General features: G+C 41.9%; 1 protein-coding gene across 3 annotated transcripts in view; it reads left to right on the top strand.

Annotated features, from left to right (window-relative positions):
• Positions 1–14,097, top strand: part of LOC126278376 (uncharacterized) — a 355,754-nt gene that overhangs the window by 330,791 nt on the left and 10,866 nt on the right. For all 3 annotated transcript variants that reach the window (XM_049978453.1, XM_049978452.1, XM_049978451.1), the window contains 2 exons: positions 9,629–9,670; positions 13,086–13,157. In XM_049978453.1, the coding sequence (XP_049834410.1) occupies positions 9,629–9,670; positions 13,086–13,157 (114 nt within the window). The remainder of the gene's footprint in view (positions 1–9,628; positions 9,671–13,085; positions 13,158–14,097) is intronic.

Consider the following 14,097-nt stretch of genomic DNA (forward strand, 5'->3'; position numbering starts at 1 on the left):
CTTTTGAATGGAACTTTATCTTCACCAATGACACCTGCGCAATTATAGGCCTAGATCTGCTGTGACATTATACTTGATGAACAGCAGTGATGCATCATGGGTCAAACAGTCACAGTAAGAATTACTGCCAGATAATTCAGTGCAATGATCTGACTGTGCATTTTGTCATAGGATCACATTCACTCTAACTCCTCATAATGGATTACATGTCCAGCTGACTTGTTAGACACTCCTTCCACCTGCCTCTCCACTGGTCCCCCCCCCCCCCCCTCCTCCTGCCTTGTGGTCCCAAACCAGAGCTGGCCCTCCTGCTTTGTCTCAAAAACAATGACACAATGTTAGGGTCCCAAGGAACTTTGATTGCCAGGACAGAATCTACTGGAATGGTTCAGGCAGGCACACCATGACCACAGGATAATATTTCCATCATCCCCCCCCACGAACCATAGCCCTTGCCGTTGGTGGGGAGGCTTGCGTGCCTCAGCGATACAGATAGCCGTACCGTAGGTACAACCACAATGGAGGGGTATCCGTTGAGAGGCCAGACAAACGTATGGTTCCTGAAGAGGGGCAGCAGCCTTTTCAGTAGTTGCAAGGGCAACAGTCTGGATGATTGACTGATCTGGCCTTGTAACAATAACCAAAACGGCCTTGCTGTGGTGGTACTGCAAACAGCTGAAAGCAAGGGGAAACTACGGCCGTAATTTTTCCCGAGGGCATGCAGCTTTACTGTATGTTTAAACGATGATGGCGTCCTCTTGGGTAAAATACTCTGGAGGTAAAATAGTCCCCCATTCGCATCTCCGGGCGGGGACTACTCAAGAGGATGTCGTTATCAGGAGAAAGAAAACTGGCATTCTACGGATCGGAGCGTGGAATGTCAGATCCCTTAATCGGGCAGGTAGGTTAGAAAATTTAAAAAGGGAAATGGATAGGTTAAAGTTAGACATAGTGGGAATTAGTGAAGTTCGGTGGCAGGAGGAACAAGACTTCTGGTCAGGTCACTACAGGGTTATAAACACAAAATCAAATAGGGGTAATGCAGAAGTAGGTTTAATAATGAATAGGAAAATAGGAATGTGGGTAAACTACTACAAACAGCATAGTGAATGCATTATTGTGGCCAAGATAGACACAAAGCCCACACCTACTACAGTAGTACAAGTTTATATGCCAACTATCTCTGCAGATGACGAAGAAATTGAAGAAATGTATGATGAAACAAAATAAATTAATCAGATAGTGAAGGGAGACGAAAATTTCATAGTCATGGGTGACTGGAATTCGAGTGTAGGAAAAGGGAGAGAAGGAAACGTAGTAGGTGAATATGGATTGGGTCTAAGAAATGAAAGAGGAAGCCGCCTGGTAGAATTTTGCTCAGAGCACAACTTAATCATAGCTAACACTTGGTTTAAGAATCATGAAATAAGGTGGTATACATGGAGAACCCTGGAGATACTAAAAGGTATCAGATATAATGGTAAGACAGAGATTTAGGAACCAGGTATTACATTGTAAGACATTTCCAGTGGCAGATGTAGACTCTGACCACAATCTATTGGTTATGACCTGTAGGTTAAAACTGAAGAAACTGCAAAAAGGTGGAAATTTAAGGAGATGGGACCTGGATAAACTAACTAAACCAGAGGTTGTACAGAGTTTCAGGGACAGCCTAAGGGAACAATTGTCACAAATGGGGGAAGTAAGTACAGTAGAAGAAGAATGGGTAGCTCTGAGGGATGAAGTAGTGAGGGAAATAGAGGATCCTGTAGGTAAAAAGACGAAGGCTAGTACGAATTCTTGGGTAACAGAAGAAATATTGAATTTAATTGATGAATGGAGAAAATATAAAAATGCAGTAAATGAAGCAGGCAAAAAGGAATACAAACGTCTCAAAAATGAGATCGACAGGAAGTGCAAAATGGCTAAGCAGGAATGGCTAGAGGACAAATGTAAGGATGTAGAGGCTTATGTCACTAGGGGTAAGATAGATACTGCCTACAGGAAAATTAAACAGACCTTTGGAGAAAAGAGAACCACTTGTATAAACATCAAGAGCTCAGATGGTAACCCAATTCTAAGCAAAGAAGAGAAAGCAGAAAGGTGGAAGGAGTATATAGAGGGTCTCTACAAGGGCGATGTACTTGAAGACAATATTATGGAAATGGAAGAGGATGTAGATGAAGATGAAATGGGAGATACAATACTGCGTGCAGAGTTTCACAGAGCACTGAAAGACCTGAGTCGAAACAAGGCCCCCGGAGTAGACAACATTCCATTGGAACTACTGACAGCCTTGGGAGAGCCAGTCCTGACAAAACTCTACCATCTGGTGAGCAAGATGTATGAAATGGGCAAAATACCCTCAGACTTCAAGAAGAATATAATAATTCCAATCCCAAAGAAAGCAGGTGTTGACAGATGTGAAAATTACCGAACAATCAGTTTAATAAGCCACAGCTCCAAAATACTAACACGAATTCTTTACATACGGATGGAAAAACTGGTAGAAGCCGACCTCGGGGAAGATCAGTTTGGATTTCGTAGAAATACTGGAACATGTGAGCAATACTGACCTTACGACTTTTCTTAGAAGAAAGATTAAGGAAAGGCAAACCTACATTTCTAGCATTTGTAGACTTAGAGAAAGCTTTTGACAATGTTGACTGGAATACTCTCTTTCAAATTCTAAAGGTGGCAGGGATAAAATACAGGGAGCGACAGGCTATTTACAATTTGTACAGAAACCAGATGGCAGTTATAAGAGTCGAGGGACATGAAAGGAAAGCAGTGGTTGGAAAGGGAGTAATACAGGGTTGTAGCCTGTCCCCGATGTTATTCAATCTGTATATTGAGCAAGCAGTAAAGGAAACAATAGAAAAATTCAGAGTAGGTATTAAAATTCATGGAGAAGAAATAAAAACTTTGAGGTTCGCCGATGACACTGTAATTCTGTCAGAGACAGCAAAGGACTTGGAAGAGCAGGTGAATGGAATGGACAGTGTCTTGAAAGGATTATATAAGATGTACATCAACAAAAGCAAAACGAGGATAATGGAATGTAGTTGAATTAAGTCAGCTGATGCTGAGGGAATTAGATTAGGAAACGAGACACTTAAAGTAGTAAAGGAGTTTTGCTATTTGGGGAGCAAAATAACTGATGATGGTCGAAGTAGAGAGGATATAAAATGTAGACTGGCAATGGCAAGGAAAGCGTTTCTGAAGAAGAGAAATTTGTTAACATCGAGTATAGATTTAAGTGTCAGGAAGTCATTTCTGAAAGTATTTGTATGGAGTGTAGCCACGTATGGAAGTGAAACATGGATGATAAATAGTTCGGACAAGAAGAGAATAGAAGCTTTCGATATGTGGTGCTACAGAAGAATGCTGAAGATTAGATGGGTAGATCACATAACTAATGAGGAAGTATTGAATAGGTTTGGGGAGAAGAGAAGTTTGTGGCACAACTTGACCAGAAGAAGGGATCGGTTGGTAGGACATGTTCTGAGGCATCAAGGGATCACCAATTTAGTATTGGAGGGTAGCGTAGAGGGTAAAAATCATAGAGGGAGACCTAGAGATGAATACACTAAGCAGATTCAGAAGGATGTAGGTTGCAGTAGGTACTGGGAGATGAAGAAATTGCTCAGGATAGAGTAGCATGGAGAGCTGCATCAAACCAGTCTCAGGACTGAAGACCACAACAACAACACATCATTGTTTGTTGGGAAAACCATCAATTGACTTGCTCAATTATTCCTGTTCCTAAGGAATTTTGGGTATCTCCAAATTCAATCATAAAATTAAGTGAATAGTTTCATTCTGCATAATTCAATATTTCTGTGGAAATTTATTGTCATTTCTATTTTAGTAATATTCAGACAGTATACCTATGTCTACATCCATACTCTGCAAGTCACTGTGGAGTGCATGGCAGAGGGTATGTCCCATTGTACCAGTCATAAGTGGTTTTTCCCATTCCATTCACTTATGGATGACAGGAAGAATGATTATTCAAATGCCTCTGTATTATTTGTAGTTGTGTATGGGAGCAATATGTAGGGGACTGTAGTACATTTCTATGGGAGTATACATAGGAGATTGTAGTATATTTCTAGTGTCATCATTTAAAGCCAGTTCTTGAAACTTTGTAAGTAGGCTTTCTCAAGATATTTTATGTCTATCTTCAAGAATCTTCTTTTAATTGCTCTTTAAACTTTTATATTTTTAAGTGCTCTGATGTGCAATTTGCGCAAAACTGAATTGGAATTTTTGCAGCCTTACCAAAACAAAATGGCGTACTCATGAAGCAGGTAGTCTCCGTGTTTGAAACACGATGGGTAGAAAAGCATATGACTGTAGTGACATAGCAGAGATTCTGAGTTGCAGATAGGCACAACAAAAAGACTGTCAGAAAGTAGCTTTTGGCCAACAAGGACTTTGTCAGAAATCGGAAATAGGCCTCAACAGACAGAGATGGGGGTGGGGGATGGTAAAGTACTGCTTGTGGGGGCATACAGGGATGTGGCAGGAACAAAGTGGGACAGCTAGGTACAGTCAGAAGGTGAGATGGGGTGTGAGGTGACAGAGGGGAGCAGGAATGGAGTTGAAAAGAAGAGAAGTAAAAACGACTATTGATGTGTTGGTGAAATAGATGGCTGTGTAGTGCTGGAGTGGGCACAGGAAAAGGGATACATGGATGAAGGATGTGATTAATGAAGATTGAGGCCAGGGGGGTTACTGGAACGTAAGATATATAGCTGAGAGAAATCTCAACTGTGCAGTTAAGACAATCTGGTGTTGGCAGGAAGGTTCAAGATGGCAGAGGCTGTGGGCTGTGAAGCAGATATTGAAGTGAAGAATGTTGTATTGGACAGCATGCTCAGCAACTGGGTGGTCCAGCTGTTTCTTGGCCTCAATTTGTCAGTGGCCATTCTTATGGACAGACAGCTTGTTAGTGCCCATGCACAAGTAGAATACAGCACATTAGTTGCAGCTAGCTTGTGGATCACATGACGGCTTTCACATGTAGTTGTGCCTTTGATGGGTTAGGCGATGCTTGTGACTGGAGTGGAGTAGGTAGTGGTGGGATGAAGTATGAAACAGGTCGTGCATCCAGGTCTATTACAGGGACATGAGCCATGAGCCAATGGGTCGGGAGCAGGGGTTGCATAGGGATGAACAAGGATATTACATAGGTTCAGTGGGTGGTGGAATACCACTGTGGGTGGGGTGGGACAGTGGGTGGTGGAATACCACTGTCGGTGGGGTGGGAGGGATAGTGGATAGCAAATTCCTCATTTCAGGGCATGATGAGAGGTAATCGAAACTCTGGCAGAGAATATGATTCTGTTGTTCCAGTCCTGGGTGGTACAGAGTCACAAGGGGAATGCTGCTCTGTGGCCAGGCAGTGGAACTTTGGTAGTTTCTAGGTGAATGGAGAGAAAAGGTATGGGAGATTTGTTTCTGTATGAGGTTGGCAGGGTAATTTTGGGTGGTGATGGCCTCAGTGAGACCTTTGGTATATTTTAGTAGGGTCTGCTTGTCATGGAAGGGACTTCTTTGTATATAATGAGTGGCAGCTATTGAAGTTGAGCTTTGCTGGTGGTTGGTAGGTTCGACATAGACGGAGCTACTGTTGTAAACATTTTTGAGGTGGAGGTCAACATCAAGGAAAGGGACTTACAGGATTAAGCAGTCCCAGGTGCAGAAAATGAGGGAGAAGGTGTTGAGGTTCTGAAGTAGTGTGGGTAGGTTGTTCTCACCTTTGATCCAGATCACGAAGATGTCATTGATGAATCTGAAGCAGGCATTGGCTCCTTACCTAGGTTACATTTATCAAGAATCTCTCACCCAGTGAAAAGTTGGAAGTGACCTTTCATTATCAGACCTACTCCATCAGATTTCATCTTGTTTCCCCATACATCATCCGTTCCATCCTTTTTGCAATTTTTGCCACATATTTTGGCATATTTTTGTGATTTTTTTGCATGTATTTCTATGTTATTTACAAATTTTTTACACAGTTTTGGCCTGCACTCTGAATCCTTGCTCTCTCCAGCTGTGCCAATACAGAAAAGTTATCTTATCATTGATGAGAACCCAGACTCACATACCGTTCATCTGTTCTTGCCTGGCTAATGGAAACCCTCCGAATGGCTTTACCTTCAAATTATTTTCTCCAGCTGCAACCCCTCTTTCCACTGTGACCTCCACCTGTTCAGACGGCACCAGACCTTAACTCTCATCAACATAGTACTAAAAAACCATGTAAATTGGGCCCAAACCTTCTTGCAATACTTCTTCTCCATCCTTAAAATTCTCCTGCTCTGATATCCCTCCCTGCTCTGCAATCCCAAATTTCTGTACCCCATCTCTCACATTGAAATTTTAGTTCTCCAGGAACTGGAGTAGCCTCCAGAAGGCCACCTCAAAAAACTCTGCAACCTTTTCACCTCTTACTCTTGCCTTGTACTGCCACTATCCATGAGCTCTACAACAGCCTCCAAAACTCCTGCACATCTTCTCACAGCTGATAAACCCTACCTCACACGCCTGCTACATTTACCACATCTTCTAAAACTACCTCCCACCACCATATGGAATTCAGAACTTAAACAGACCCGAAACACAGTCATGAACCTTTCCTCCAAAAGCTTAAAAAAAAAAAAAAATAGTTCCACAGAAGTATCAGTCCTTACCAAAGGCCTTACATTTCGCCCCACTCCCAAACTTAATCACACTGGGCTCCTTCTCTCAGTCCCTACAGTGCAAACACTTTTTCACAACCAGCCCTATCAGTCAACATTGAACTGTGTCTGATTCAGTTCACTGCTCCATCCAACCATGACCTACCACTGCACCCAGTCGCCCCCTGTTAGCTTTCCAGAATTTTTTAAACTTGAACATTTCCTCACCAGCATTCTCCAAATCCCTCAACATTCAAGCTAATGTTACATCTACAGAAATAACTGTAGTCCACCACTTAAAAACTGATCCCAACCTTATAATCCTACCTGCTGACAAAGGCTCGACCACTGTGATTTTGCATCACAAGAATTGCCTAGCAGAAGGACTCCAGCAGTGGTCAGATTTGTTCCCCTGAGAATCCTTCCCACAGTGATCCCATTCTGGAAATCCAACAGGATCTCCACATATCCTTAGGTCCATCCCAGAATCTCTTCCGGGATTCTATCTCTCTCCTCACCCCTACCACTCCCCACACTCCTACCTTCAACATGCTTCCTAAAGTCGATAAACACAACCCCCCAGCATGTCCCATTGTTGCTGGTTACTATGTCCCCACAGTGAGAATCTCTGCTGTTTTAGACCAACACCTTCAGCCTATTACCCACAACTTGCCCTTCTATATAAAAGACCACAATTATTTGCTCCACTGACTTGACATAGATCCTGTTCCTTTACCACACGGTGCACTGCTCATCACTACTGTTGCCACTTCTCTTTACACTAATAGGCCTAATGCCCATGGCCTTGCCACTATTGAACACTACCGTTCCCAGCACCCAATGGATTCCAGACCAACTACCTCCTTCCTAATCACCATGACCAACTACATCGCAACCCACAACTGGAGCAACTGATTCCCTTTCTCCGTCAGGGTTAAACTACCCTGTGAAATGAGAAATGTCCTACTCAATATCCTTCCCATCCCTCCCACAATGGTATTCTGCCACCCACTGAACCAACATCCATACTCCACCCCTGCTCCCAACCCCTTGGCCCATATCCCTCTAAAAGAACTAGGTGCAAGGCCTGTCCCATACATCCTCCCATCACTACCTATTACACTCTGTTCACAGGCATCACTTTTTCCATCAAAGGTATGGTTACCTGCAAAAGCAGTCAAGTGATGTACAGGCTAAGCTGCAACCAGTGTGCTGTGTGCTCTGTTCTACATGTGTATGACAACCAACAAGCTGTCTGTCCACCAACAAACAGTGGCCAATAAATGTAGGACCATCCAATTGCTGATCATGCTACCCAAGACAATATTCTTCACTTCAATGACTGCTTCACATCCTGTCTCATCTGGATCCTTCCTATTAACATCAGCTTTTCTGAATTGCAAAAGTGAAAACTCTTCCTGCAATGTATCCTATGTTTGCGTTGTTCCCCTGGCCTCAGCCTTCATTAGTCATTGTTGTTCACCAACCTATCCCCTTCCAGCGCTACATAGCCCCCTATTTCACCAATGCAACCACAGTTTTTTTTAATTCTCTCCTTTTTTGTTCCCTTCCATCCTCCTCCCCCCCTCCCCCCTTGCCCTCCCCACCCACCTCGCACACCATCTAACCTCCAAACTATACCTTCCTGGCTTACCCTCTCCCCATCTCATCTCTGTGTGCTTCCATAAGCAGCACTTTACCACCCCCCATCCCTGCTCTGCTACCCCTCCTACTCCTTGCTTCCAGCTTCTTCCTTACCCCTACCATCCAGAGTGCTTCCCCATTATACCCAGTTGCTCACTGTCTGATGTGTGTGTGTTTGTGTGTGTGTGTGTGTGTGTGTGTGTGTTTTGTCTGCTTCAGAAGAAGGCATTCTGGCTGAAAGCTTACTTGTTTAGCTGTCTTTTTGTTGTGCAAATCAGTGACACAACATCTCGACTATACAGTGAGTAGCAATCTACCCTTTTCATAACATTGTCTTTATGCCTTTCCATTGTATGTATGTGTAATATTGTCAACTGCCCCCATTTGTCTGCCTTTTGAGGTAAGCATAGTTCGTGATGCGCTCCATGTTGCCATAAGCTGTGCTGTATGCAGTGTGGCAAAGCAGTTAGCATCACTGGCTAGTGTGCTGCAGGTTGTCAGTTCTAACCCAACAACTAGCAGTTAGAATTTATCATTTTTGGGAAGTTCTAGAAATTTTTTTGTTTGTATGTTCTGGAGTGTTTGGCATTTGTATAAATAGCAGCACACTATCCAAGAGTTCATTTTGGTTCTGGCGATAAGTGGTGTTCATAACAAATGTGTTTTAAGTGCTAAGTGTTGTACTTCATTGACAACCCTTCTTTTGGATTTGGGCTTGGTTCTAGTTATGGTGTGAACAATATTAATAACATAAAGCAATGATTTTTCATGTAGAACTAAAATATGCTAATCCTTTAAGTATCAGTGTAATCTGCCTTTGAGATACAGTTTGTTTTGTGTACCTTGTAACAGATTTTCTTCTTAGGGCAAGAGACATTTTTGGATCCCCCAGTCAATTGAAAAATGGCTATTTCAGAACAGAATCTTGCCACTGCTCCCCCCCTCCTCCCCCCCCCCCCCCCCCCCCCCCATGGAAAAATTTTTGGTGTTGCCCATGTTTGGAGTAATTTGATTTTAATTTCGGATCTGAGATAACTGTGTTAGTGCTCACTACATTGTAATTAAGACAGGAAAAAGAAAATACATACTGAGCACTTTCACTGTTAATTTTAATGTAATTTTTGTTATACTTAATGTACAGTAGTCACATTTGTTTTATATAAATTTTGTGTAAGCATTCAATAACCTAGTTGTTGGGTGCTCTAATCCCAAACCACTTAATTACATAGACCACATAATTATTTTATAGACAGCAAAAAATTTTTCCTATACTGCTTGACATCTTTATCTTTCAGCTTGATGATATTGCCGTAATTCAAGATGAAGCAAGAAAGGAGGTAAGAGATTACTTAATATGTTTATTTTATGCTTCTAATACATTATTGCTGTGTGTAGAATTTCTAGGATAATGTTACAGACATATTAAAATGACCCAGAAGAAAAGATGCATATTCATTTTAAATACAAAATTATAATCTGTCATCGCCTGAACTCCAGTAATCCACAATAGTTGTGTGAGGTTCATTAGTGCACAATTTACAGCATGATTTGTGTTTATATGCTTGTCTTGTATTTAGCTTTAATTTGATATGTTGCAATTCACACAAGCATGTATGCAGAAAAACACACACACAGACACAAGCACACGCACAGACACACACGCACACACACACACACACACACACACACACACACACACACACACACTCTTGACTTTCATTTGTTATCGAATCCTAGAACATATTCTAGTCTGAATGTAATAATGTATCTCAAACAGAATTACCTCCTCCACCCCAACCAGCAGGACCTCCAAACATGTCAGTCATATGAAATCCAAAGCATCCTTTCCTACATGATGTCCTGAATGCCATGAGTCAAGACAATGAGGTAGATGCAGTATTTCTTGACTTCCAATGAACATTTGACTTAGTACTGCACCTACCCTTATTATCAAATGTTAAATTTAATGGAGTGTAAAGTATAATTTGTAATTGAGTTGAGGATTTCTTGGTAGGATATCTGCACTATGATATCTCAGATGGAGAGTTATTGACAGATGTAGAAATAACTTCGGATGTGTCCCAGTGAATAGTGTTGGGGCACAGAAGGATGTAGGTTGCAGCAGGCACTGGAAGATGAAGAAGCTTGCACAGGATAGAGTAGCATGGAGAGCTGCATCAAACCGGTCTCAGGACTGAAGACAACAACAACAACCTGCTATTCATGTCTTTGTTGTATACTAATGACCATGCAGGCACTATTAATAGCAGCCTCAGAATTTTTGGATATGATGCAGGGTATATATAATTAAGTAAGGTCTGAAAAAAGCTGCACTTTTTTTCAGATCATGCTAAAATTTCAAGGTGGTGCAAAGATTGGCAACTTTTTTTAAATGTTCAGAAGTGTAAACTTGTTCATCTCAGAAAATGAAAAAAAACATAGTATCCTATGACTACAATGGGTACTGAAGTGCCAAATAAATTGGTATAGGCATGCATAATCGCATATAGAGATATATAAGCAGGTGGAATACGGCACTGTAGTTGGCAGTGCCTATATAAGACAAGTGTCTGACGCAGTTGTTAGGTATGTTACTGCTGCTACAATGGTACATTAGATTAGATGAGATTAGATTAGTACTTGTTCCATAGATCATGAATATGACACTTCATAATGATGTGGCATGGCATGATATCAAGATTTAAGCGAGTTTGAATGTGGTGTTATCGTTGGCACATGAGCGATGGAACATAGCATCTCTGAAGTAGTGATGAAGTGGAGATTTTCCTGTGCAACCATTTCATGAGTGTACCATTAGTATCAGGAATCTGGTAAATCATCAGACCTCTGACATCGCTGCTGCTGGAAAGAGATCCTGCAAGAATAGAACTAATGATGACTGAAGAGAATCATTCAGTGTGACAGAAGTGCAACCCTTCTGCAGATTGCTGCAGATTTCAATGCAGGACCATCAACAAGAGTCAGCGTGTGAACTATTTTATGAAACACCATTGATATGGGCTTTTGGAACTGAAGGCCCAGTCGTTACCCTTGATGACTGCACAACACAAAGCTTTATGACTAACCTGTGCCCATCAATATTGAAATGGGACTGTTGATGACTTGATGACTGGAAACATGTTGCTTGGTTGGACAAATCTTGTTTCAAACTGTATCGAGTCGATGGACATGTACAGGCATGGAGACAACCTCATGAATCCATTGTCGGCAAGGGACAGTTCAACCTGGTGGAGGTTCTGTAATGATGTAGCGCATTTGCAGTTGGAGTGGTATGGGACTCCTGATACATCTAGATACGACTGAGAGGTGACAAGTATGTAAGCATCATGTGTGATCACCTGCATCTGCTCTTGTCCATTGTGCATTCCAACAGACTTTGGTAGTTCCAGCAGGACAATGCGACACCCCACACATCCAGAATTGCTACAGAGTGGCTCCAGGAACACTCTTCTGAGTTTAAACACTTCTGCTGGCCACCAAACTCTCCAGACATGAACATTATTGAGTACATCTGGGATGCCTTGCAACACACTATTCAGAAGAGATCTCCACCCCCTCGCACTCTTATAGATTTATGGACAGCCCTGCAGGATTTATGGTGTCAATTCCCTCCAGCACAACTTCATACATCAGTCGAGTCTGGGCCACATTGTGGTGCGGCACTTCTGCTTGCTCGCGGGGGGGGGGGGGGGGGGGGGGGGGCGTACATGATATTAGGCATGCGTGCCTAGTTTCTTTGGGTCTACACTGTAAATGTATCACAGTTGGAATCAGTCAACTCAACAAGTGTAGCACTTTGAAAATGTGAATATGAAATGGAATGATCATATACAGTCAGTTATGTAAAGCAGGTAGCAGGCTTCAGTTCACTGCTAGAAAACCAGCAATATGAAATCACTCTACAAAGAAGGTTGCTTCAAAAACAGTTGCATGACTCATCCTACAATATTACTCAAGTGTGTGGAAACCATACCACATAGCACTAACAGGGGATAATGAATACATACAAGGAAGGGCAGCATGAATAGTCACAGGTTTGCTTGACCAATGGGAGAGTGTCACAAAAATGCTGCAATATCTGAGTTGGCAGACACTTGAAGATGTACACAGATTAACCTATGAAATCCTTTTTAGTAAGTTCCAAGTGCCAACTTTGGAGGGGTGAGTCTAGGAATATACTACGACCCCTTATGTATTGTGCCCAGAGGTATCATGAAGACAAAAGAAAATTAAGCAATCAATGTGCTCCACATTCAAATTTTGGTTACTCATAAATGCAGTGCCACTTTAGATTGTTTCGATATGGAATAGAGGCTACACATAATTGATTGCAGATCTCTCTCTCTCTCTCTCTCTCTCTCTCTCTCTCTCTGTGTGTGTGTGTGTGTGTGTGTGTGTGTGTGTGTGTGTGTGTGTGTGACAGAGAGAGAGAGAGAGAGAGAGAGAGAGAGAGAGAGATAGAGAGAGAGAGCATGCCACATGATACCCACATGTGTAAATTTTCGAGCATGAGCTTTTTCAGTGTGAAATTCTGCACTTTCATGTAGATTTGCAAGTAAATTAGTTAACAACTCAAAACGCAGACAGACTATGAATTGTAAGTACTTCTTTGATCACACTGTAAATGTTGGAGCAGTTGCATTTCAACTGAGTGATAATTACAAACAAAATCTGAAATTTTGTTATTTGCAAAAAATTTACATTAGTGAATAAACCCTTGTTTTTTTTCAGATTATAAAAGATGCACTTGCCTTAGCCATTCTCAGTGACAGACTTAGTGTAATCAACAATATAAAGAAAGATGTAAGTACCACAGCTGTAATTTATTTTTAACATAACATAAAAATATTAAATGGCATACAGCACACCACTGATTCATGTAAAATGATGCATCACATGGAAAAAATAGACAAGCAGTATTTGCATTATACTTAGGTGATGAAAGTCGTGGGATAGTGATATGCATGTATGCAGATGACAGTGGTATCATGTACATAAGGTATAAAAGGGCAGTGCATTGGCAGAGCTCTCATTTCTACTCAGGTGATTCATATGAAAAGGGTTCCAACATGATAATGACCACATGACGGCAATAAACAGACTCTGAATGTAGAATGGTAGCTGGAGCTAGATGCATGGGACACCTTGTTTTGGAAGTCATTAGGGAATGTATGTTCTGAGATCCACAGTGTCAAGAGCATGCCAAGAATACCAAATCTGATGCATTTTCTCTCACAATGAACAATGCAGTGGTGGACGGTCTTCACTTAACGACTGAAAGCAGTGACATTTGTGTAGAGTTGTCAGTGCATGAAATAACCCCAGAAATCAATGTGGGACATATGATGAATATATGCATTAGGACAGTGTGATGAATTCTGCATTAATGGCCTATGACAGCAGACGACCAACCTGTGTGCCTTTGCAAACAGCACATCGCCTGGGCTTCTGACCATATCAGTTTGACCCTAAATGACTGGAAAACAGTGGCCTGGTCAGATGAGAAGCCTGATTTCAGTTGGTAAGAGCTGATGGTAGGGTTAGAGTGTGGTGCAGACCCACTGAAGCCATGGACTCAGGTTGTCAACAAGGCACTGCGTAAACTGGTGGTGGCTCTGTAATGGTGTGGGTTATGTTTACATGGAATGGACTGCCTCCTCTGGTCCAAATGAACTGATCATTGAGTGGAGATGGCTATGTATGGCTACTTGGAGACCATTTGTAGCCATTAATGGACTTCAAG

Source organism: Schistocerca gregaria, chromosome 6 (assembly GCF_023897955.1).
Source record: "Schistocerca gregaria isolate iqSchGreg1 chromosome 6, iqSchGreg1.2, whole genome shotgun sequence".
Classification (NCBI taxonomy): domain Eukaryota; kingdom Metazoa; phylum Arthropoda; class Insecta; order Orthoptera; family Acrididae; genus Schistocerca; species Schistocerca gregaria.